This window comes from Cervus canadensis, chromosome 7 (assembly GCF_019320065.1).
Source record: "Cervus canadensis isolate Bull #8, Minnesota chromosome 7, ASM1932006v1, whole genome shotgun sequence".
In the NCBI taxonomy this organism is placed as follows: Eukaryota; Metazoa; Chordata; class Mammalia; order Artiodactyla; family Cervidae; genus Cervus; species Cervus canadensis.
The window spans coordinates 19,840,474-19,865,506 of NC_057392.1; the positions used below are offsets into that span (position 1 = coordinate 19,840,474).

Below are 25,033 nucleotides of genomic sequence, written 5' to 3' on the forward strand. Positions count from 1 at the left end.
TTGCTGCCAGGTAGTACTGGTTGGAGCCGTGACAGGCACAGAGGCAGAGCTGGCGTCTGGACTGGGGCCCTGGGCGCCCAGTGCTGGGTGCTGGGTGTTCTGGCACCACCCCCGGCTCTGCTAAGGCCCCAGTGCTCACCCCCAGGACTATACAGAGGGACTGAAGCTCAGGACAAAACAGCACTCACTGAAAACCGCCTACTGTGGGCAGTGTGAGAAACAACGTCAGGGAATCTCTAAGTGAGAGTGAGTGACGGTTTGCAAAGGAGCCAGGCAGGGCCAACGCCAAGTGTGAACAGCTGAGGGTGGGCCACTGTGAGTCGCCTCTGCAGGGGAATCACCCAGACGTGGCTGAGACAACACAGCCAAACCCCAAGCACACCTCCCTCCACCAGAGGATGGAAAAGGTGCTTTCCTAGTGGGACGAAGGTGTTATAGACCCATTCAATCAAAGGGAGGGACCTTCCTGGGCATGGCTGGCAGAGCAGGGCCGTGGGCTGGGCGGTGAACGGGAAATGCCCAGGGTGGTGACTTCTCAGTCATCTCTGGAGACAAGTCCTGAGGGCCTTCTCCCGGCTCTGCAGGCTGCAGAAAGCCCCCCACACCTGGAAGCCCTGGAACCCGGCCGGGTTATTTTAGGTTGATGCCTACGCTTCCTGAAAGGATGAATGTACAAGTCGCCTCCAGACCCCACGATCTTCAAATGTTTCTCACTGTTCACCGCAAAGAAACTGCTGGACGTGTGACTGACTTGTGGAGTGGAGAAGGGGGGAGGTGGGCAGAGGGCGGGGGTGGTGGGAAGAGCACCTGACGAAAGGTGGCTGAGACTGCACCTCTGACCAGTGGGGTGCATGAGTGTCCTGGGGGTGACTGTAACACAGTCTGACAGGCAGGGCCCCCTGAAACAACTGACCTTCAGTTTCTGACGATCCTGGAGGCCAGAAGTCTGAAACCAAGGTGTCAGCAGCGTGGTTCCTTCTCAAGGCTCCTTCCTCACCTCTTCCAGTTTCTGCTGTGGCCAACAACTCTTGGTGTCCCTCAGCTGTGGATGCATCACTCCTGTCTCTGTCTTGGTTACATATGCAAGACTCTATTTCCAGATAAAGGCACATTCACAGAGACCAGGAGTTAGGACCTGGACATATGTTTTGGGAGGGCCACTTTTCAGCGGGGACACGGGGGCACCTTGTCCAAGGGCATCTCACTTCTGTCTCTTCGTTTGCAAACTGCCCTGGGTCTGGATTGGACAAGGGGTTGTCCACCTTGCTGTCTCCCTGAAACCACCCCCCTCAATATGCCTTAAAGGAAGAGGGTTCTTAATCAATGAGGTCCCTCTGCATAGCATAGGGAACTCTGCTCAATGTTATGTCGGAACCGGGATGAGAAAGTCTGGCGGAGAATGGACACATGGATGTGTATGGCTGAGTCCCCTTGCTGTCCACAACATCGTTAATTGGCTATACTCCAGTATGAAATAAAATGTTTTAGAAAAGAGAAAGAAGTAACTGCTCTTCCCCGAGAGGTTCTAAGCCATTTCCTGGGCTGGGGATGGGGAGAGGGAACTGCTGTTTCTTAACAAGATTCCCAGTAGTTGACAAACTCATCCTGGTTTTCATGGGACTTTCCTGGGGTTTGTAGTGAAAGTCCGACATCCTGAGAAATGCCTCAGCCTTGGCAAACCAGGATGGTTTGTGACCCCATCCTTAGGGCAGGCAGGAGTGAAAACCTCCAGCTTGACACCCTGGGGTGGGCCCTCTGGCCAGGAGGGGGGACAGTGAGGCTGCCACCAGGAGTGTCACGCCCCCTACCACTGGCTTGCTCCTTCCCTCTGCCCCAGAAACGACTTCGCCCAGGGCAGGTGGTGTAGCCTCCAGGCGCCACAGGCAGAGTCGGATGTCCATCCAGAGGCAGCGCGGCTGTTGCAGAGTGTGCCTTGGGCGTGGGCCCCTGTTCCCAGGCCACCCTTCTCCTGCTCCTCCCCTCCCCGTTTCTGGGCCCTTCCGTGCATCCGTCTCTGTGTCTGTGTCTCTGTGTGTGCCTGTGTATGCTTATATGTTTGTGTGTGTGTGTCTCTGTGTGTGTTTATGGTGGAGGAGAGATGAGTGTGTGGGGAGGGACCATAAGAGCAACCACACTAAAAATGAGGATGCTCAGAACCCTCCAGAAGAGATGTCAGCCGTTATGGGGCAGGCTGACATGGTTTTGCCATCTGGTTTCAGGGAGGACCAGAACCCCCTGAGTGGTGGCTCCAGAGTGGAAGTCAACTTTGATGCCCGTCGAGAGGAGTTTTCCGGCAGACCCACACCCCATGGGAAGGGCTGCCCCACACAGGGCTGTGTCCTCGGGGATTTGGAAGGGTTTGGTGGGTTTGCTCAAGGGTCTGTGTGCTCCTGCGGGACTTGAGCCCCTGGGGCCCCTGAACAGTCTGAGAAGTTTGGGGTGAGGCTGGGGGCTCCTGCACTTCCAACAAGCCCATCCACATGATTCTGATGTGGGTGTCCTCACTGTGCCCCGGGAAACATGGCTCTAAGTGACCGGGGTGGCAGAGAGTGGCCTGGAGTGGGTCAGGAGCCGAGCCAGGATCCTAGGGAGTCTTTGAAATCCAACATTTTCCCATCTTGATGAAGCTCCTCTTCAGCTCTTCATCCATCATGGACTAGTGTCCAACAGACTTTGTCCATTCAGGACTTCATCCATCATGGCTAGTGTCCCTGGAAATGACCCTTTAGAGATGGGGGCACCTCCCTGTCTCCAGCACCAACCTCACCATGGGCAACAAGCAGAGCTGTCTCCAGACCTCACCCCGTCCCCAGGTGCCCCATGCGGCTCTCACCCCCCATCGCCACCTCTGCCACCCACGCCTCTTCTGTGCATCCCGCCCCTGCCTGGGTCAGAGAGAGCAGGAGAGCACCTGGCACCCCATGGCCCCACCTGCCCACACTTCCTGGTGGACAGTGGTCCCCTGGGCTGCGTGTGGAGCAGGATTCTAGGAAGGAGGCTGTGAGCAAAGCCGCCCATGCCCTCCCCGCCCCAGATGACCTCTGGAGCCCGTAATGGCCCTGCACACGCAGACGCACATGATGCCGCATCCCAGGTTGACCCTGGGCATGTATACATTCTGGCCTGTGGGGTAACGGCAGGTGTGATTCTGTAGTGGAGTCAGCTGAACCTCCCTCTTAGGACCACAGAACTCAGAGCCAGAGACGAGAAAGGCCCTCTGGAGGTCACCTAACTCAACCCCTCCTCCTCCAGATGGCTCAGCCCAGGCTCCGTCACAGATGGCAGCGAGCACAACTCTGTCCTTGAAGATGTGTGTTCCAGGGTAGGGGAGCTCACCCTCGTCCTGCCTGTTTGTATGTGTTTGAGAGAATGTGAGGGTGTGTGTCTGCACATACGGGCACACATGTGAGCTTGTGAGTGTGCAAGCATGCTTGTGCAGTGTGCCTGCAAGCATTGTGAGACAGCACACACACACACGTGTGTGCCAGCATGCATGTGTGCTCACACACACACACATGTGGGTGTGAATGTGGACATGTGTGAGTGAGCCTGCAAGTGTGAGAGTGAGTGTGAGTGTGTCATAGGTGACTGTGTGAACGTGCCTACATGTGTGGATACTGTGGTGTGAATGTGTGAGTGTGAACGAGTGTGTGTGCAGGTCCTTGGATCCAGCCTGCACCCCGCTGGCTTCCCCCAGTCCCCTCGTTCTTGGACACGGCATCGGCAGGATGCTGGACTTTGTGCTCCAGAAGGGGCACCTGGGGGCCCTTTGCTGGTTGAATCAGTGGCCAGATGCACCCAGATGTGACGTCCTGGAGGGCCATCCATCGCCCTGCTGGTTACAGGGCATGGTTCTTTCTCCTCAGCGTGTTAACAGGGGAAAGTCAAATGTGGGAAATCCCTGTGGCATCAGGCAGAAAAGCACGCTGGAGGGAAACACCTTGCTGTGGATGAGCCAGAAACACACAGCCTACATGCTTACTCTGCCTGTGCCTGGAGGATGCAAATGCAGGGTAAGAGAGGACAGCTAGACCAGGCTGCCGAGAGTGAGGGAATTTTTAATCCCATAGTTTTGATATGAAGAGAAAGCATACTGTAACAATATTTCATGGACAATTTCTAGTTGGCAGGAAGCGCTCAGCAGACAAAAGGTCTGGATTTTGCTCCCTTCTCTGAGTCTGAGGCTGGGTTCTCTCCTGGTTGAACTGTGTCCAGACAGGGGTGGAGTGTGAAGAATGTGGGCTTCAGAACTGAATCCCACTTGCTGAGGGCCTCTTGGACTCTCAGTCTCTTTATCTGTACAAGGAAGATAAGGGACCTACTTCATAGGGTGGTTCTGAAGATGAGAAAAAGTGGTGCCCAAGGCCAATTTCCAGTTTCACAAAATACAAGATTATCTTTGATTCCACCTCATCTTTTAAAGAAGTGCTTGTATCTTATAGCAGCAAAAGTTCTAAGAGGTGATAGAATACTGGAATACAGATTCAACTCATATTTTAAATGTTCATATTTAGCGTCATTGTAATACTTTTCCTACTGGTAGCTCAGCTGGTAAAGAATCTGCCTGCAACTCTGAAGATCTGGGTTCAATCCCTGGGTCAGGAAGATCCCTTGGAGAAAGGGATGGCAACCCACTCCAGTATTCTTGCCTGGAGAATTCCATGGAGAGAGGACCCTGGCAGTCCATGGGCTTGCAAAGAGTTGGGCATGACTGAGCGAGTAACACACATACACACATTTATTCTGTTAGTGCTAATTGAACTTTATTCTCTTGAATGTTCTATTACAACTTTAGCTTGCATTTTTTTCTTATTGACACTTTTTTTAAACCTCCGTTAGAGCAGCAGGATTTGTGAGTCAATCCTGGAGTACTGTTTTTTCTATAAAGGGTACTGGCTCCCAGGAGACTCGCTCTGAGCCCCTTAACTGTATGATTATTTCCAATTCCTTCTTTTTTTTTTTCCTCATCCTGGCATCTGTGATCTAGTCGTTAACCATGCAAATGAGCAGTTAATCATCTCAGGGGTTAATCTCTGGAGAATTAAAGATGTAGTCATGTTCTTAGGGAGTTAGGCCAGAAGGGCCCTCCTGGCAGAACTGTTCTGTATGCTGAGCATGAGGGAATTATACATCTGAACCATGGAGCTGAGCTGGATCTTTATTATCCTATTTGAAAGTTTTCTCACTAGAACCAATGAGATCTTTGTATAATGTTCACAACTGTGCCTAGTTTAATATTAAAAATTGTACCACGTGATGAAAGATGACCCAACAGAGGAATAAGAAAGTGGCATTGACTAGGAAGTATATGATATGAAATTTACAAATTCAGTTTACACATGATGGCTACTGAAATAAAACATAAATCATCTATCATTCTGTCATCATTTGTTGTTGTTCTGTCTCTCAGTCATGTCTGACTCTTTGCGACCCCATGAATGGCAGCGCACCAGACTTCTCTGTCCTTCACTATCTCCCAGAGTTTGCTCAAACTCATGTCCATTAAGTTGATGATGCCATTCAACCATCTCATTCTCTGTCGCCCCCTTCTCCTCCCGCCCTCATTCTTTCCCAGCACCAGGATATTTTCCAGTGAGTTGGCTCTTTGCATCGGGTGGCCAAAGTATTGGAGCTTCAGCTTCAGCATCAGTCCTTCCAATGAATATTTGGGGTTGATTTCTTTTAGGATTGACTAGTTTGATCTCCTTACAGTCCAAGAGACTCTCAAGAGTCTTCTCCAGCACCACAGTTTGAAAGTATCAGTTCATCCTTACCATGTTTTATTCCTCTGGCCCTTCTTGGGCTGGGCCCACTTTTATAGAATCGTGGAGTTGTTATTTTTTTTGGAGACAGAACTGTTTGAGGCTCTGCTTTGATGTCACAAGATGAGAAGCTGTTTCCACGCTGTTAAGTGTCCTCCCGGGGTGCATGTCTGGGCGATGTTACATTCACATGCTCTGTACTAACTCACTACCCCCCTTCCTCCCGAAGGCTCACTTCCACGCCCTATGGCTTTAAATTCTGGCAAGTGATGAGAGCTCTGAGACCGCAGCTTCATGGCCCTCAGACCCAGCCTCAGGCAGGGATCGCTGGGTCACAGGGGTAGGTTTATGGCTTTTGATCTATTTGTCCAATTGTGCAAAGGATGCTCTCTGAATCTGATGTACCACTTTGATTTGCTGCTGTTTTCTCCTGCCAGTTCACGACGATAAAGTAAGAGAATACTTTGGACTTGATGGAGGGAGTCAGATTCGGGTCTGAGATGTGTTTTTTGCGTAACAACGAGATGGGACCCAGCGATGTAGTCTGGCAGGTGGGTACTCACCTTTCCTGAAAGATGCCATCTGCCTGGATGGAGGATGGGCCATGGCACCCCGGTGACCCGGCCACAGTGGTGGCTGGTGTTTACAAGCAGGCATAAGGGACTGCTCCCGGCAGTCCCTCCTGTCTGAAGTCACTGCCTCGGTCAGTGGTGCCGGGGAGAGACGGGCCCTCTCTCTGGGTCCAGGCAGCCCAGGCCCCTTCGTGCTGCCACTCAGGAGAGACCTGGAGTCACCACCACTGCCCAGCCATGCTCAGGACCCTTGGGCTGGCCCTGCTGGCCCTGCTGGCCCTGGTCATCATTGTGAACCCAAGCCAGGCCAGCGGCTTCACAGGTGAGGGGTCTGGGCTCTGTGTGGGCGATGCTGGAGGGGCAAGGGCTCCCAGGAGAGGGTCTCCTGAGGACAACAGCCCTGCTGAGAGTGGGGGCAGGCACAGATGCACCTGCTGGGAGAGTCAGGGTCTGCTCCTTTTCAGGCAAACTTTCTGTCACCGCAAAAGAGGTGATAGGAATGCTTCAGAATCAGCTGGGGGTCAGTGGGGTTCAAGGGCAGGTTCTGAGTCATGGGGTCTGGGGTGGGACCCAGAACTCTGCATTTCTGACAGCGGCACAGATGCTATAGGCCTGCTGAGAGTAGCACATGCCTGGAGACTGAGAATTGAAGCCCCTGGAGCCTTGGCACATTAGTCTTCAATTTACAGAAAAGGGGAGGGAGACCCAGAGTGGCCAGGGATGCACAGAGGGCCACACAGCTGGCCAAGGGCAAGATTTCCACCAGGACGACCCTGCCCTAGACCCAGACTCTGACCCCCTTTCCCCCACCAGGGAGGGGGGTTCAGGATGTGGGTCTTCCCGCTCAGCTGGGGCTCTGCCAACCCCATTTCCTCGACATTAAATGAGGGAGCTTGTGGCCCAGGGGTATGTGAAGGGTGAAGAACACATCCAGGGCCTTTTAGAGACACATGTCAGCTGCCAAAAACACACTGGGATTCTCAAGCCCCAGATTTCAGAGCACTGAGATTGCAAAGCTTTTAAGTAATTTTCTCCTACACATCCATCTTTTTCTGTTGGGAATTCAAACAGAGCCATTCTGTTCCTATTCTCAGTTTCAGTTTTGAACTGGTTTAAAATTTCTTCACAACTAGGCAGAATTTTGTTATTTCTTTTTTATGAACTGTGATTTTGTAAGAAAACTTGGTATTTCCTCCAGAATGAGTAACGTGCACATCGTTCAGGTCAGTGGCAGGACGATGGGACTGTCGGGAAGCCAGAGGAGATCTCAGGGGGCGTTTCGAGTGCATGAGGACTTGGGTGGGGGCAACTCAGTGGTCCATCAGGGCTGTAGGTCTGTCTGCTCCCAGATTCCACAGACTGGGGCAACGGCCGTGATGTCATTTAATCCTCCTACAGTCCCAGGCACAGCTACGATTTTACAAAAGGCAAGACCAGGGCATTGAGGGGACATGAAATGAGGTCAGAACCACACGGCTGGTATTTGTGGAGCTGGTGTAGTGCTGACCTCAGCACCCACCAGAGCACTTAGGTTTTCTCCCTCTGGGATTAGAATCTGGGAACCCCACCTCCTGTGCTCCTGAAAGGATTTGTTGAGCAGCAGGATATGCCCAGTGGTTTCTGTGGTGGGCTCCGGCAAGAAGTCAGGCCTGGGGAGGACTTGGTGGCCTCCAGCAGAATGTAAAAAACGAAACGAGGAGAGGCAAGTGTAGTTCGGAAGATTTGTGTGTGTGTCTGTGTGTGTCTGTCTGTGTGCCTGTGTCTCTGTGTGTGTTTGTATCTATGTCTGTGTGTGTGTCTGTGTGTCTCTATGTGTCTGTGTGTCTGTGTGTTTGTGTCTGTATGTGTGCCTGTGTCTCTGTGTGTGAGTGTATATCTGCTGTGTGTATGTGTCTGTGCGTTTGTGTGCATGTGTGTGTGCGTCTGTGTGTGTGTGTGTGTGCTCATGCCTGTGTGCAGAGGGCTCTGCTGAGGATCAGCTGGGACCTTGTCATGATCAGGCCCAGAGGCTTTCTGGAGGCAGAGGAGTAATCTTTATCAGTGGTTGCATCTTGTCTTCAGTTCAGATGAAAAACAAGGTCTAGGTCAGCCTCACCAACTTCTCCACGCAGGAAGTTTTGTCCTTTTCACCCCATTGCTCCACAGTGACCCTGTTCACTGTGCGTCTTCTTCAGCCCCCGCAGTCACCTCTAAGCTCTGGCCTCGGAAGCCGCCTGCTGCTGCCCCACCCCACCCAGCCAGGGGCCTCCTGGTCCCTCCCAAGGCTTCCTGGGACCCGCTCTTTGGTGGCTGCAGGTTGCGTCCACCCCCAGGGGCCTGCCATCCCCAGGGAGGCCACCATGTGGCTTGGGAGTAGACTCGCTCTGGGGTGGTGGGATTCAGCTCCCGGCTCTGTCCAGAGGAAGGCTGCAGGCTCTGCCGCCAGCCTGGGCATGAGGGCTGGCTTGGCCTCGTTTCTTCTGGGCATCACCAACCCCCAAGCCTTGCTTTCTGCATGCTTGTGGGCACCCATGGGCTTCCCAGGTGGCACTAGTGGTAAAGAGCCTGCCTGCCAATGCAGGAGATATAAGACACGCGGGTTCAATCCCTGGATCAGGAAGATCCTCTGGAGGAAGGCATGGCAACCCACTCTAGTATTCTTGCCTGGAGAATCCCACGGACAGAGGAGCTATCGGGCTACAGTCCATGGGGTCACAAAGAGTCGGACACGACTGAAGCAACTTAGCACCCAGGAGGACAAAGGTGGGAGTCTCCAAGGGTGTTGTCCTGGCATGGGGATGAAGGTGATTTCTGATGTCCCCTCTGGGCTCTGCCCCAGAAATCCGGCTTCTCCCTGAAGGTTTACACTATAACATAGAGCCCCTACCCAGTCTCATAGAGCTTAGAGTTCTATATGATGTTGAGTATATGAAAACTGAAGATACAGCCAAGTCATTCATTTGTCCTTCACTGACAGCCCATGAATGCAGTGGGTCCCACACTAGCCTCAAATGTGGAGGGCACCCCATGGTCCCCATATCAGCCCCGGGGTCTGCCTTGGCAAAGAACCACAGACTGAGGGGCTTGGTGGTGGTGGTTTGGTCGCTGAGTTGTGTCTGACTCTTTGCGACCCCAAGGGCTGCAGCCTGCCAAGCTCTTCCATCCATGTGATTCTCCAGGCAAGAATACTGGAATGAGTTGCCATTTCCTTCTCCAGGGAATCTTCCTGACCCAGGGGTTGAACCCGGGTCTCCTGCATCGCAGGAGGCCTCTTTACCACTGAGTCACCAGGGATTCCTGGGGGACTTAACAGTTGAGATTTATTTCCTCTCAGGCTGGAGGCCAGAAGTTCAAGATCAAGGTGTGGGCACGGTGGATTCCTCCTAAGTCTGGGATGGAGGGTCTGTCCTAGACACATGTCTCCTCAGCTTCCGGGGGCTTGGGTCTGCTTATGATTTGAGTGACCTTGGCCTGTAGGAGCATCACCCTGATCTCAGCCTTCATCTCCCATCTTATCTCCCTGTGTCAATTTCCCCTCTCATAAGGACGCTGGTCATGTTGCATTAGAGGCCACTCTGCTCCAGTATAAACTCATCTCAACCAGTTATGTCTGCAGAAACCGTACTTCCAATTAAGGTCACATTATAAGGTCCTGGGCCTTAGAACTTCAGTGTGTGAATTTGGGGTGGGACACACTTCAGCCTGGATGTGAAGAGCTGATGCATTGGAAAAGACCCTGATGCTGGGAAAGATTGAGGGCAGGAGGAGAAAGGGACGACAAAGGACAAGATGGCTAGATAGCTTCACTGAATCAACAGACATGAATCTGAGCAAACTCTGGGAGACAGTGAAGGACAGGGAAGTCTGCATGCTGCTGTCCATGGGGTCGCAAAGACTCGGACATGACTGAGCCACTGAACAACAGCCACCATCCTTCAGCCCATAATAACGGTCCCTGCTCCATGCGGCAGTAGAGGCTCCCTGGGCAGATAGAACACCCCAGGACCCCAGGTGAGCTGGTCCATGACATTGAGGCACGGGGCTGGTGGGAGCAGGTGCCACAGGGTCTCAAGAACCAAGTAATGATGCTGGCGAAGGCCATGGGCATCTGTGCCCAGGAGCCAAGCTCCAGGTGAAAGACATTCAGGGCCAGATAAGGCTACCTGGATGTTTCACTGCAGGCGCCGTACCCTCATCTCCTGCTGACGATAGCAAAAATCAGACTGCACTTTACTGTCTATGCACGTCTCACATGAGCTTGACCTGTGTGTTTATTTTCCATCTCATTCCAAAACGGGTGTCACTGCCAGTGTGCCCAGCACATGTTGGGCTGGTGTATTCATTGAGGGAAATGCTATGTATTCATGTTCCATGTGACAGCCCTTACTATGGAGATGAGAGGTGTGCACAGTCTCTCTGGCCCAGAGAGTCTGAGGACACGAAGCAGAGCCCAGGACATGAGCCCCAGATGCTTTGTTCCTGTGTATGCCTCCCTCCGGTGTAGAGTCAGCACCGCTAGGATAGGGAGCAAGGGTCAGGCTGGGAGGCACCTCCTGCCTTGCAGAGGAGGATTGCTCAGCGCAGGTGTCATGCTTTATCCCTTGAGTCTCCATGCCTGCATTGCCTTCTCAGATACAGGCCAGTGGGCAGATCCCCTGGGGTCTGCCCTGTGCAGGGGTTTTGCTTCACCTGCTCTTGCAGAAGCGGGGGACTTGCAGAGGACCCCTCAGATGATTTGATCCTGGCATTTTCTTCTCTTGTTTCTCCATCCTCCTCCCTCCCTCGTAGAAAAAGGCCTCTCTCTGCTGGGCTTCCGGCTGTGCAACTACAGTGTGATCCGGAGCGTGCAGAGCGTGGAGGCTGTGCAGATGTCCCGCCTGACCCGCGTTCCCTGCGGCGGCTGGATCCCCTGGCGGCGCTGCCCCAAGACCATCTACCAGACCCGGTACCTGGCGGTGGAGGTTCCGGAGCCCAGGAATGTGACCGACTGCTGCGAGGGCTATGAGCAGCTGGGCCTCTACTGTGTTCTGCGTGAGTCCTGTCTGATCTTGGGATAGCCACTGTTCACGCCCTTAGCCCCGAACTGACTAGCTCCTTCTGGAACGCTGCTTCTCAGCCTCCCGTGTGCACCTGGGTCATTCAGAGGGCTGGCCCAAGCACAGGGCACTGGCCTCAGCCCAAGGTTTCATATCCAGTGGGTCGGGCGTGGAGTACACGTTCTCACGGGTACTGATGCTGCTGGCATGAGGCCCCACCTTGAGAACCTGTTATGGGTGTTGGCTGTCAGACATGGCTGCATATTAAAGTCCCCAGAGCTTTAAAAATGCCGATGGCTGGGTCCCTTCTCAGAGACTGATGGATTCCATCTGGGGCAGAGCTTGGGCACGGAGATCTTTTTTTTTTAAGGCTCCTCCAGCAATTCTGGGGCTTCCCCGGTGGCACTAATGGTAAACAATCCACCTGCCAATGCAGGAGACATAGGGTTTGATCCCTGGGTCGGGAAGATCCCCTGGAGGAGGAAACGGCCACTCCAGTATCCTTGCCTGGAGAATCCCAAGGACAGAGGAGCCTGGTAGGCTACAGTCAGTGAGGTCACACAGAGTCAGACGTGACTTAGCGCTTAACAGGCACAAATGTGCACCAGGAATTCTAGCTGGCAGCTAAGTTTGAGAACCAGCATTTGTATCTCCTCTATATTGGCAGCCAGTTTTTCATTCTAAAGACTGTGAAATCCTTATCTAACTCCAATCTGTAAGCGATGGAAAGGGGCCCCTAGGGGCCCCTAACTGTCCAGAGGCCTCCAGGCCCTCTTATCCTTTCTGTGTGACTTAAAGATGCTTGGGGTGGTGGCCAGCACTGGTGTGGCTGGTCCAGGCCGTGTCTGAGATTGAGGGGACCAGGCTGTGTGGGGGTTTGGGGCTCAGCCTCTTGACCCAAAGGGAACTTCCCAGACTTCTTCCAGGGCGAGGGTGCAGGCGGGTGCATGTGTGAATGTGGGGGAGGTGTGATCGTTACTTTGAGTCAGTTCCAGAGCTAAGATGAGTTTCTGAGCAGTCAGGAGGTCGCCCTGTCCCCACACCCGTGGTGGAGGGGAAGCGAGAAGGGTGGGGCTCCGTGGGAGGCCATGGGGCACCCTGAGATGCAAGGGCCACCACCTCCAAAAGCAGAAAGCGCCAGTTTGGGAGGGTGCAGGGAGGTCCCACATACGCCAACGCCGGGGCTGGAGGCCAGGACAGGCAGCAGGCTAGGTGTGGACCCTGCACCCTCAACCCCGGGGGCTATAAGATGTAGAGTCGGGGATCAGTCAGATCCTGCGGATGGTTGCGTGGGTGGCACACAGAGTCTGTCTGAGCTTCCCTCCCCTCAGGCCCCCGAAGCTCTCAGAGGTCAGGAGAGCTATGTGCACTGACCCCACTCAGAGGCCAGACTCAGAGATGTCCGGACAGCTCAGAGTGAGCAGGTCCGAGGAGCGTACCTCTCCCTGGAGCTTTGATGACACCACGATTACCAACGCCACCACCAGTAAAAGCCAGGAAGGGCCAGGGGCGTCAGGTCTGGGGCTGGGCGGCTGCTGTGTGTTCATGCTGGTTCCCTAAAGGGAAATTTGTGGGCACTGGGGGGGCTGTCCCTTGGTGCTGGGTCCGAGGAGTCTCTCCCTGCGCTGACTGTGGGCCTCTCTCCACTCTCCCTGTTTCTAAGGGCCACGTGTACAAAGGGTGGTTCCCCCGCCCTGGGAGCACCCTATTCCTGGGGGCGGGGTTGCCATGCTGGGGAGGCTTTGGATGGGGCTCATGGCACTTAGCTTGGCGCATCAGATTCTGGTTGATGGAGGGGCCACCCTGCCCCGCCCACCTTCACCTGTGGAGGCCACACTTCCCACTTGCTGGCTGTCATGGGGCTGGTGAGGTCACAAGTCCAGAGGGCCGGAAGCATCCTTGGCCCCACCCAGCCCCAGCAGTCACTTTTCTCTGCCTTCTGCTGTCCTGCAATTCTGACAAGCGAATTCTCCCGGAGAGAAGGCAGGGAGGAACCTGCCGCTCATGTTTCTTCCCAGCAGACCAGCCTCTTGGGGACTCAGCCCCACTTTTAAAGTGATAGTGCTTTTAAATAGAAACCCACCAGGCAGGAGAGGCCCAGAACGTTCTAGCTAAGAGTCCCGTGGGAAGATCTGCTCTGGGAACTGCAGGTCGTGGGGTGGCTGGTTTTTGAGGGTGGGGAGCGGGTGGAGGCGCTGGGAGTGACGGAAGGAGCAGTCACCCAGAAGGTCCCCCTAGGCCCCACAAAGGGGGCTGAGATGGGGTGGGGGGTCCGCAGTCCCCCCGGACCTTAGAAGGGTCACTCCAGAAGCAGCAGGAAGAGGAGCCAGTCAGGATCCCCAAAGGATGGAGAAGAGAGAGGAAAAGGGGGCTTGATTGCGGACATCCTATAACGTTCAGTGGAGATTCCTGGTCACCACTGGACAAGAGCTGATGGGGACACAGACCAGGGAAGGCAGGTGCCTTGACCAAGATGGGGCAGACTCGGGCGTGAGTCTCCCTGACCCCCGTCAGGTTCAGTGTGTGGTGTTGGGCCCAGAGCCCACTGGGAAAGTCCTGGTTCGGTGTCTGGACCCCGCTGGGCAATGCGGCTGCTGAGGGGGCTGGTGTGTGACGGCAGAGCTAGGGCAGGGACCGGCAGCGCTCATTCTCTATGGCTTGTGAGGTCCCCGGCGAGCATCTGATTCCCCCCACCTCCAAGCTCGGGGGCACCATGTGGGCAGCTGGAAAGTACCGGTCGGAAGAGTTTACGCCATGGGTACCGGCAGCTCAATTCTCTCCACGCCTGCCTGGCTTTTCTGACCAAAGCCTGAATGTTGGACCAAAGTTGGTTCCATGATGCCTCCTGACACCCTGGCTCTTTGGAACCGGAAGTGAGAAGTCTCTGGAAGTGATGCACGGAGACCTGTGCCTGGGGCTGACCGTCAGAGAACCCGGCAGAGGCCAGACCCTGGACGTGGTGGCCACAGGAGGAGCCGGGTGTCTGGGAAAGGAGGAGGGCAGAAAGCAGCTCACCTGGGTGTGGGGCTTCTCACATCTCAGCAACCTCAGCTCAGAGGTCTCATCCTCAGCAGCACCAAAACCTCAGCCTTGCTCTCTTCTTTCTCCTCCCACTCAACAGCCAAGGACCTAAAAAAGGGAAGAGCATTATGAGAACGCGTGGCATGTTTTTCAGTCTAGATGACCTTTTCAATTTTTTTAAGTCCCACATTTTGAAAGCAATGATAAGCCATACATGGTTTTATTTAAATGTCTTCTTAAAATACAAAAAAAGAATACACAAGCCATGGAGAAAATTTGGAAACAAAGAAGTGGAAAAAAAAAATGGGAAATGGCCCATAATCACCCCCCTCCTTGCCCCACAAGAATAACCACTGTTAACATTTTCTTCTAGTTTCCTTCAGGGCAGACGTTTTACAAAAGCATGGTCACCCTGTTGAAGACATTTTGTTGTACGCTTTCACCCCTTGGCAATTTATCTGGAACATCTTCTGTGTCAATGGATCGCATTCTCCAGCATGATTTAATGCCCACAAGGCATTACCTCATAGGGATGGATCAGCACTAAGCAATCTCCTACCGCTTAACATCTCGTAGTTTCCAAGCTTTTTTTTTTCATTATAAATAATGCTGCAATGGGTAACGTATGGTGCAAACCCGGCTGCACACAAGTTGGACTATTGACCCAGGATGGATTCCTCAGAGGAGGACCGAACATCCCAGTGGACGCTCAATACCTGCAGTTCCTGCTTGGCTGGTCTCCTTCACACGACACGCCTAGGACCCCGCTGGACTGGGAGCCTACCCCAAACTTCCCATCTCCTGGGCTGATGGCCAGGGTCCCTTTGAGGAAAGAGGATTCTGAGGAGGAGTATAATCTGATTATTCCAGAGTGGATCAGACTCCCTGGCCCTGGAGAGTCCTCAGGGCGGTGGCTCAGATAGAAAGCTCTGCCTTATCTCATTGAACTGTGACTAACGTGGGATGGCCAGGTATTGGGCAGTCCAGAGGCATTGTTTGTGTTGGGTTAGGGAAGGAGAAGCAGATTTTTAACTTTCTACCAAGCTGGAACTGTTGACTGTTCTCTTGGGCTCTCCGTAGGCTGGCCAGCCCTGAGGGACAGAGAGAAAGTGCCAGAAGCCTTCAAATTAAGCCAGACTGTAACTTAAAAGCACTTCTATTGTGATCAAGCAACCATTCTGGGAAGTCAATTTTTCTTCGTGTCCTATAGTTTCCTTTCATTCAGATAAACCTCTTGTTGTTCAGTCGCTCAGTCGTGTCCAGCTCTTTGCAATCCCATGGGCTGCAGCACCCCAGGCTTCCCTGTCCATCACCAACTCCCGGACCTTGCTCAAACTCGTGTCCATTGAGTCAACGATGCCATCCAACCATCTCAACCTCTGTCGTCCCCTTCGCTTCCTGCCTTTGATCTTTCCCAGCATCAGGCTCTTTTCCAATGAGTCGGCTGTTCACGTCAGGTGGCCTAAGTATTGGAGCTTCAGCTTCAGCATCAGACCTTCCAATGAATATTCGGGGTTGATTTCCTTTAGGATTGACTGCTTTGATCTCCTTGCTGTCCAAGGGACTGTCAAGAGTCTTCTTTAGCACCACAGTTCAAAAGCTTCAATTCTTCGGTGCTCATCCTTTTTGGTTGAGAATAATTTTAGATTTCCAGACAAAGATTTGTCAAGACAGTAAAGAAAGTCCCCCGCCTCCTCTCCCAGAGTCCCTAATGTTAGTTCTGACATTTCCAGGGTGCATGTACCAGTAAGTACCAACCCGGGTGCCTTGCTCTCAGCTCTACTCCATGCTTTATTTGGATTTCCATTCCCCACCCCCCCGCCCCAAGATCACTTTTCTGTCCCAGGGCCCAGGTTATTAATACATTCAGATTCATGTATCAAATATCTTCAGTGGTGAGGTTGCTGGTTTTTATGATGGGCGAGAAAGTACGGAGCTCCGGATTCCTGGTTGGTGGCCCTCCAGGGATTCCCGCATTTCCATCCCAGCCCCGCCTCTTGGGCTGCCCTGCACGTCTGTTCTTCATGCCCCCAAAACCTTCCCTGTGTGGCCGCTTCTCCAGGACTTCAGACGTCGAATTAGCCACTGAGACAATTAGGAAGTGAGGAAGGAGCGAAGGGCAGCGTGGAGAGGAGAACACTCCTGAAAGTGACCGCCAAGCCTGGACTCAGCTTCCACAAGGAGAGAGCTAATGGGGACCCTCTCTGCATGTGTTTCAGCAGCTAAATCTTCTTGGGTGATGCAGCCACCCTGGTGATGTGTTCCCAGCAGGAGGGGCCACTCCCTCTTTTCTGTCTGTGGAGCACCCTGCAGAGAGCCCAGGGGACCCCGAAGGACCACCGTCAGTACTCAGCACTTCCCTTCCACCGGGCGAGCCCACAAGTCCCCCGAGGGACGGGTCCTCCCCAGCTCTGTAGGCTTCTTTCCAGAGTGTGGTTGTCACGCCTCCTCTGACTTTCCAGGGGTTTGAGGGGCCTGGAGCTGTGCTTCTGAATGTCGTGTGGGACACAGAGCCTTACGTGGATCTGGGCGGGAGCCGAATGGGTTTGAGTGACACTCATGCTGGCATGGAGCACTTATCCTTGGGTGGGTAGCCAGACCTCATGCAGGCCCTTTCTCAGATGCTGGTGCTGGGGTCTCACCTTCCTGGTGCTTTTCTCCCTGCTGCTCTTAGCCCCCTGGAGCTCAGGGCTGTGAAGCCTTTGGTGTCCTGTGCTGCCCTCAGCTCCATCCACTGCTAGGCTTGCACAGACCCACAGGTTCTCCTGGGGGTCAGCCCTGCTGCCCCCGATGCCTGGATACTGAGTGTCCTGTAGCGTTGGCTCACCCCTGGCCACCTTCCTCCAGAGCAGCATACCCGGCTTCTCGCAGGTTCCCGCTCTGCCCATCCTCTGTGCTTTTCTGTCCCTGAATATGGGCACCCTGGCTCCTGGCTAGATCCCCTAGGAGCCTGCAGATTCTTAGATAGTTCCTGCCTTTCTTAGATTGCTAAAAGCCCTTTTTCTTTAAATGCCCACTCATGACTCCCCCAGGCCCCTGGCTAAGGGTCAGGGCACTGGTTTCCCCGAGTCTCACATGGTGGCTTCAATCACATCTGCCCGCACGCCCTGCCCCCCCACATCATTTTCACTTCCTGCGGGCTCTTGCCTACGCATCCGCATCGTCTGCCCGGAGCTGTATCACTCCACGCAGAGCACGTTGTGAGTGGTGGCCCTGGAGACGTGCAGCCCACAGCCCTGCTGCCTGACCTCAGTGGACCTCCCGGGAATTGACCAGGGGAGGGGACAGTCCACGCTGCCCACATTTCCATGGGCAGGTCCTGGAGGCTTGCCAAGCTTCCCATCTGCACAGCCAAACCCTGGCTGTGCCCGAGCCCGTTCTTCCTATAGCTTTCTGACCCAGTCCACCTGCTCACCCACTATGCCATCACTAGGCCCACTCCTCATTCTTGCCTTTACCCCTCACTCTGCACACTGCTGCCCCCTGCCCAGGCACAAAGGCTGATGGCTTGCAGGCTCCTATAGACCCCATCTCATGTTATTCTGTGTCCCCATCTTCCAGGACCCTCAGGTGGCTCTCGGGGACCGGAGCTGCCGCACACCATATGTAGAGCCCCCAGTACCTGCAGTTTGACAAACCACCTTTCCACCCCTCGGCCAACGCCATGAAATCATCCACATTCTCTGCTCCTTCCCTCTCCTATCCTGCTTCGCTGACCTCCCCAAGGGCAGTCTGACATGCTCGTCTGAGCTGTGTCCTGCTTGCCGGGGAGGCAGGGGCCTATCTGAGAGCCCATTGCGATGGTCCAGGTGAGAGATGGTGCAGTCTGGACCAGGGTGATGGGTGCAGGCAGCGGGAAGCCTCCGATGCTGGAGCCCTGTAGACTCTTCTCTCCAGTTCAGTCTTCTCTGCCCACCTGCTCCCGGACCCTGCCTTCCTCCCCGCAGTGTTCATCTGCTCGAACTCCCATAGTTCCGTTTGTACACTGGCCCCCATCCGCTGGACTCCAAGTACCCTGAAGGCAGAGACTTTGCCTCTGGCCTTCTCCTGGGTCCTGGACACCTTGTCCTGAGCCTGGCACATAGTAGGTGCTCCATAAATACTGGATGAGTGAGCTGTTAAGATGCAAAGCAGCAAGGGGGCCTCTCAGGGGGTGGTGGGGGCCCCCTGTACATGGACTCCTAAGGCCAAGAGAAAGAGGATACCCAGGCCCCCAGCCAAAGTTGCCCTCCTCCCAGAAAAGTTGGTCAGGATATATTAGAGTCAGAGCAAACGGTCTTAATGGCTGCTCTGCAGGGTGTGGCGAGGCCCTTGAGCGGGTTGCTCTGCGTGGCTCGGAGCTGCAGACAGATCCCTCTGCCCAGAGGCATCCGGATGTAGCACCACGTGTCCCATTGGGGATTCTAGAGTCAACACCACTCATCACTCATCACCTCATCACCTGTCCCCCCAGCCCTGAACCAGTCTCAGGAGTTTGCCTCCAGACCTGGGAGCTGCCCGGTGATGGGGCTGGAAGCGTCCGCCTTGCTGTGCACCCTGGATGCTGACTGTCCTGGTCTTCAGAAGTGCTGCCCCTCATCAGGGGGCCACTGCTGCTCAGCCCCTGCAGCCCCAGGTAGGGCAGGGGCCTGATCTGGGAGGAGCGGGGGTGGGTTTCTGGAAGCAGCAGCCTGGGTTTTACAGGGAGCCTACAGCCTGTGTCTGGCCTGTTTCACTCATCAATATCCGGCCACTGACCCCTCAGGGGGACGTGTGCTCACAGATGCCCTGAGTGGGGAAGATGTTCCCGGAAGAGCAGGGGCCCCAGTTTCCCCAGACTGATAGGGGGAGCCCTTGGGGCTCCGATGAGTCTTCTGGGAGCTGAGCTGTGTCAGAGCTGGGTGGTGTCGGGCTGTCAGCCGGTGCAGCCCCGTGGGGACCCCCCTGTCTGGCAGGTCCGTGGCCTGGTTCTCAGTGTGGGACCCTAGGAGAAGGCATTCGTCAAGGTTCAGAGCTAGGGAAACACATAAAATTGTATTCGTTTTATATAGGCTTCCCAGGTGGCACTAGGAGGTAAAGAATCTGCCAGCCAATGCAGGAGCCACAGGAGACTCGGGTTCAATCCCTGGTTTGGGAAGATCTGCTGGAGAAGGAAATGGGAACCCACTCTAGTATTCTTGTTTGGGAAATCCCATGAACAGAGGAGCCTGGTGGGCTATGGTCCATGGAAAGAGTTGGAAAAACTGAGCACACACACATCATATTATATATGGTGCAATATATATTGTAATTCATTATTTATTGGTATAACACATAACTTAGCATAGTATAAAGTAATAGTATATATAATTTACTGTATTATATTACAGGGTTCCCTGGTAGCTCAGCTGGTAAAAAGAAATCTGGCTGTAATGCAAGAGATCACAGTTTGATGCCTGGGTTGGGAAGATCCACTGGAGAAGGGATAGGCTACCCACTCCAGTATTCTTGGGCTTCCCTGGTGGCCCAGCTGGTAAAAAATCTGCCCGCAATGCGGGAGACCTGTGTTCAATTCCTGGGTTGGGAAGATCCCCTGGAGACAGGAACAGCTACCCACACCAGTATTCTGGCCTGGAGAATTCCATGGACTGTATAGGCCAGGAGGTATTATATTATATATGTATGCATTATAGTTTATATACTATAAATAATATATACAGTATTTTCTAGTATCGAAGTGAAGTTAAACTGTTAGTCTCTCAGTTGTGTCTAACTCTTTGCGATCCCATGGATGGTAATCTGCTGGGTTCCCTAGTCAATGGGATTGTCCAGGCAAGAACACGGAAGGGGTTGCCATTCCCTTCTCCCGAGGATCTTCCTGACCAAGGATGGAAAGCAGGTCTCCTGCATTGCAGGCAGATACTTTACCGCCTGAGCTACCAGGGAAGCCCATCTAGTATACATTGTATGCAATAATACACTATATAGTATACCTAGGATTATCTGTAGTATGAGAGGAGCCGGGAGAGGAGGTGGGGGAGTGTGTCACACGGCCCCAGTGACCTCTGGTGGCCCCACTCTGTCCTGGGCCCGTGGCTCACCCACATTCCTTTGCACAGCTCCAGAGAGCAAGCCGGAGGGCTGCTGGTACAATGTGACAGTTGTGGTGAAGATGGACTTCAAGGAGCTCCGGCAGGTGGACCCGAGACTTCTGGATCACATGAGGCTCCTGCACTCCATGGTAGGTTGTGGGGGAGGAAGGGGCTCCATGAGTAACCCCAAGTGATTGCCTCTGAGCCAAAAGTGAGATCTTCCTTAAAAATGGCTTGAAAGAGGTATGATTTTCATGCAGCAAAATGCACTCTTGCAAGCATGCCGTTTGGCGTGTTTTGAGGTACCCAGTATACAAGCCCCGCATCCTCATGGCATAGAGCAGGGAACTCCTCCTCTCTCCAGGGTCTGTTGCTTAAGCACAAGCGTGCTGGGTGCAGCCGGCCCAGGCCCTGGAGCTGTGCCTTTGAGTACCTCCCTTAGGGATCCCGAGTTCTGGCTCCCGATTGAGGGAGCATCTCAGAAGTTTGGAAGGTGCTGGAGGGGGCCTCTAGGTAGGGCTCCACCCCCTCAGCACCATCCACAATTGGGGCTGGACCGGTCTTTGCTGTGGGTCTGCCTGTCCCATAGGATTTTGCAGCAGGCCTGGCTCTAAGCACAAAATGTGCCCAGCTGTGACAACCAAAACTGTCTCTAGGCGAAGCCACAGGTCCCCTGAGGGGTGACACCAGCCCCCTGGGGAGCCCCAGCCTAGACACAGCTCAAACTTTCTGATGCCTCAGCAACGCCTCCAACCAGCAGGATATCTTCACCTGCTGGGTGTCCCCCGCGCCGCCACCCAGGTCCTAGGAATCCAGTTGGCAGGGGCAGGCACTGCCCGTCACCCACTGTGAGGTGCCTGCCCTATATGATGGTCTGACCTCAGGCCCAGCTTCCCAGGCGAATGACCCACACAATCCCCCACATGCGCCGAAGGGCCCTGCACCTGGGGAGTTGCTCGGCCATTGCCTCTTGAAATGCTTAATGATTTCTGAACAAGGGGCTGCCCGTTTTCCTTGTGCACTGGGCGTGGCTGGTCCCGCCTGACCATCAGGCCCCACAGATGTGTCCCATGTGCCATGACATCAGAGCCAGAGTTGGCTAGGGAGAACCCCTAGCCACTCCCTCTCATTGCTCTGGGCTGTCCAGTAACTGGTTTGAGAGGTACTCTCAGTCATCACCTTGACCCAGAAGTGTCCTTGACTGCCCCCACTGGAAGAGATTTCTGTCTCTCCTTAGCTTGTTGCAGAGTTTGGGATGCACAGTAGGCCAGTAAGAACATGGCCAGTCTGCAGCCAGACTGCTTGGATTCAAATCTCAGCACTGTCACTCATCAACTGTGTGACCTTGGGCAAGTTACTTAACCTCTCTGTGCCTTAGATTCTGTTAAACAGAAATCATCATAATCCTACCTGAGACAGCAGCTGTGAGGTTTAGACAGTCCATGTAAAGAGCTTAAGATGGTGCTGATCTGGGTAGGTTCTGAGCTGCTGTGGTTGCTGGTTTTTGAATGTCGGTGTCTCCTGTCACCCTTTAACTCTTCATGTGTATAGGGTTTTTTCCTCCCTGCCAGAGGAGCCTGTCCACATGGGCTCCTGACTATAGCAAATGCTAGGCACTCTGACTAAGGGCTTTGAAAAGAGGCCAGTGTTGGCTTTCTGCTCTGCCAACCCCAGTGAAGGGTTTCAAGCCTGCTGAGGAGGGTACAGGCTTTGGTGCCCCAAAACACCTTCTGGTTCCCTGGGGAGACTCGGGAGCTTCTTGGCAAAGCCCGCTTCAGTGAGGCTCTTCTGCCTGGTGGTCATGCTGCTTTGCCTGGCTTCCCAAGGCAAATAATACCTTGAGATGTCAAGATACTAGACTGGAACAAAAGGAAGTCAAGTGGAATGAGAAAAGGGATCATTAAACTTCAGAAAATATCAGACATGACTTGACACCTAATTCCAGACCTGCTTCTCTGTTGTCAGCTGCAAGGGGTTGGGGGGGTGGTCCCATGCTGACCTGTGTCTCTTTTTGGGGCTACGGTGGCAGAGCTCACAGGCGGGGTACACATCAGATCTCTCCTTGGCTTCCCCCCGTGTCCTCACACCATTTCCTTCTGCCAGTGTCTGTCTGTGTCCAAATTCCTTGGTGGAAGGACACTAGTCATGTTGGAGCGAGGCCCACCCTAATGAGCTCATCTCAATAATTAATCTGCAGCAGCCTTGCCTCCAAATAAGGTCACAGTCTGAGGTGCTGGGGGGCTAGAACTCCAATGTGGAGATTGTTTTTGGTTGGAGCGGGGGTCACGATTCAGCCACAAAGTATTTATAATCTGGTTTGCAGGACTTTTATTGGGATGAAGGCAGAAGTAAAAATATTGTAGAGATTTTTCTTTTTTGTGCAGGAGAATGGTGCATGTGTGTGCGTGCTCCATGTGTGTGTGTACAGCTTATAACATCTCTGGACCTCCATCCTCTCCCAGTCTACCTGATGGGGTACCCTTCTACCGCGTGATGCTCTGACCCTGGTTTCACAGGTCACCAGTGCTCTACAGCCTCTGGACACCACTGTCCACCACCTGCACTCAGCCGGGAGGGACACCTCGACCACAGTGTCCTGGCTGCTGCTGGGCCTGCCAAGGCCGGTGCCCATGGCCCATGTCTCCGCAGTGCTGGACGGCGTGGTGAAGCGCATCTATGAAGTGATTGATGTCCAAGTGCAAGGTGGGGCTTCCCTCAGTGGTCCCCTTGGGGTCAGGGGCCGCAGGAGTGCTGGGAGGATCATCCAGCTGGGGGGTAGGGCGGACTCACCTCTGGCTCACCCCAGCTCGAAGTTTAAACTCTAGATGCCGAAGCCAAGATTTTGAGAACTGGTTCTGTACCAGCACCGCCTTCCTCTCCCCTCACCCCACCTTGTCCACCTCTCACGATGGGTTTCTCCCTCCATCCAGGTGGGACTGGAGGCTGAGTCCCAGAACAGCCCACAAGTAACCCGCGTCATCTGTTCGTGGGGTCCCAGATTGCCCTTTAGTCTCTTTCCCACCATGGCCAAGGACATCCTTGTATCTAAAAGGCTCTTTTTTCCCAAGGACATCCTTGTATCTAGAAAGATTTTTTTTGGCCATGCCACACGACATGTGGGATCTTAGTTCCCTGACCAGGGATTGAACCTGAGTTCCCTGCATTGGAAGGCAGATTCTTAACCACTGGACCATCAGGGAAGTCCCCAAAGAGTCTTGAACCAGAATTTACACAGAGCTGAATTTGGTGAAGCACATTGATGTGTTTCTGGAAGAAATTATCTGATATTTGTGTGTGTGTGTGTGTGTGTTTTTCTATGTCAGAGGTCAGCAAACTTTCTGAAAAAGGTCAGATAGTAAATTTTGTTTGGCTGTGGGCCTCATGGGCTGTTTCAGCTGCTTAGCTTTGCCACGTGGCGTGAAAGTAGCTGTGACCAGTCTGTGAGCAGACGGGTGGACTTCAGTAGAAGGTTCTTTCGAGCTACAGGAGGCAGCTGAAGATTGCAGTGTCCCTGGGAGGGTGGCTGCTCTTGTGAGACAGCTCATTCCAGGACGCTGGAGGTCACACACCAAGATGCCAGAGTCTGCAGCCTGGGGAAAGCTGTTTTGCTGTTGTTTAGTCACTAAGTAGTGTCTGACTCTTTGAGGGCCCGTGGACTATAGCCCACCAGACTCCTCTGTCCATGGGATTTCCCAGGCAAGAATCCTGGAGTGGCTTGCCATTTCCTTCTCCAAGGCGTCTTCCTGATCCAGGGATGGAACCCACATCTACATTGGCAGGTGGATTCTTTACCACTGAGCCACCGGGGAAGCCTGGGGAAAGCTCTAATGATGGCATTTAATTATCTTCAAATTCCACAACTATTATTGAAAACCAGATTGAGCAGTACCCATTAGCCAAGCACTCGTCTTGTCTGTTCTGACAGGTTTCTATTGGGGGAGCCCTGAGAACTCTCCTGTAGGTGAACAAGGAGGGATTGTGTCTCAATCACTTGCATCTCAGGGGCAGGGCATCGGAGAGCATCCATTATGGGTGCAGATTGAATTGGGTGGTTTGGGAGAAGAAGGGGTGAGGATGTGGGATTTGTTCTAGCTTGGATGCTGTCCCAAAGCAGAGGCAATTCTGTGACTGGTATCTCAACAAATCTTACCCACAGGAAGGGGCAGCCAGCATGAAGATGTGCTAGGGTTGGTAAAGAGTGGATAGCCCCGACAAAACCCACTGAAAAAATAAATAAATTAATTAAAAAAAAAAAAAGAATGGATAGCCCCTCACTGTGGCCAAGAGAGGGGGTTGGTACTTGGCGGGCGGTGCCGGTCTTCTTCTGTATGGCTTAGATAAGTGGTCTTGCCTTGTGTCACTCTGTCCTGGCCATGGAGAAGCCTGGTTGCCTGTTCTGAGCTGTGCTCCCACCAGATGGGGAGGGCCAGGCCCCTTCTGCACGGCAGGGGCTGCTGAGCCCTCTTTCCCCGTCCACACACTGCTGCCCACAGGGCTGATGCGTGGGGAGGATGCCCGGACCCCACGAGTTCAGGCTCAACACAGCCCCAGAGTGATTTGCTCAGGCCACAGCTGTGCCCTGAGCTGCGGGCTGGCTGCTCCGGTGGAGGAGG

The 25,033-nt window shown here is 53.7% G+C and overlaps 1 protein-coding gene across 1 annotated transcript in view; it reads left to right on the forward strand.

The window, feature by feature from the left end:
* Positions 1-6,571: 6,571 nt before the first annotated feature.
* The window catches only part of UMODL1 (uromodulin like 1), a 78,027-nt gene continuing 59,565 nt past the window's right edge, over positions 6,572-25,033 (forward strand). Inside the window, exons 1-5 of the mRNA XM_043474133.1 lie at positions 6,572-6,656; positions 11,102-11,344; positions 18,824-18,985; positions 20,448-20,569; positions 22,937-23,123. Coding sequence (XP_043330068.1) covers positions 6,572-6,656; positions 11,102-11,344; positions 18,824-18,985; positions 20,448-20,569; positions 22,937-23,123 — 799 coding nt within the window. The remainder of the gene's footprint in view (positions 6,657-11,101; positions 11,345-18,823; positions 18,986-20,447; positions 20,570-22,936; positions 23,124-25,033) is intronic.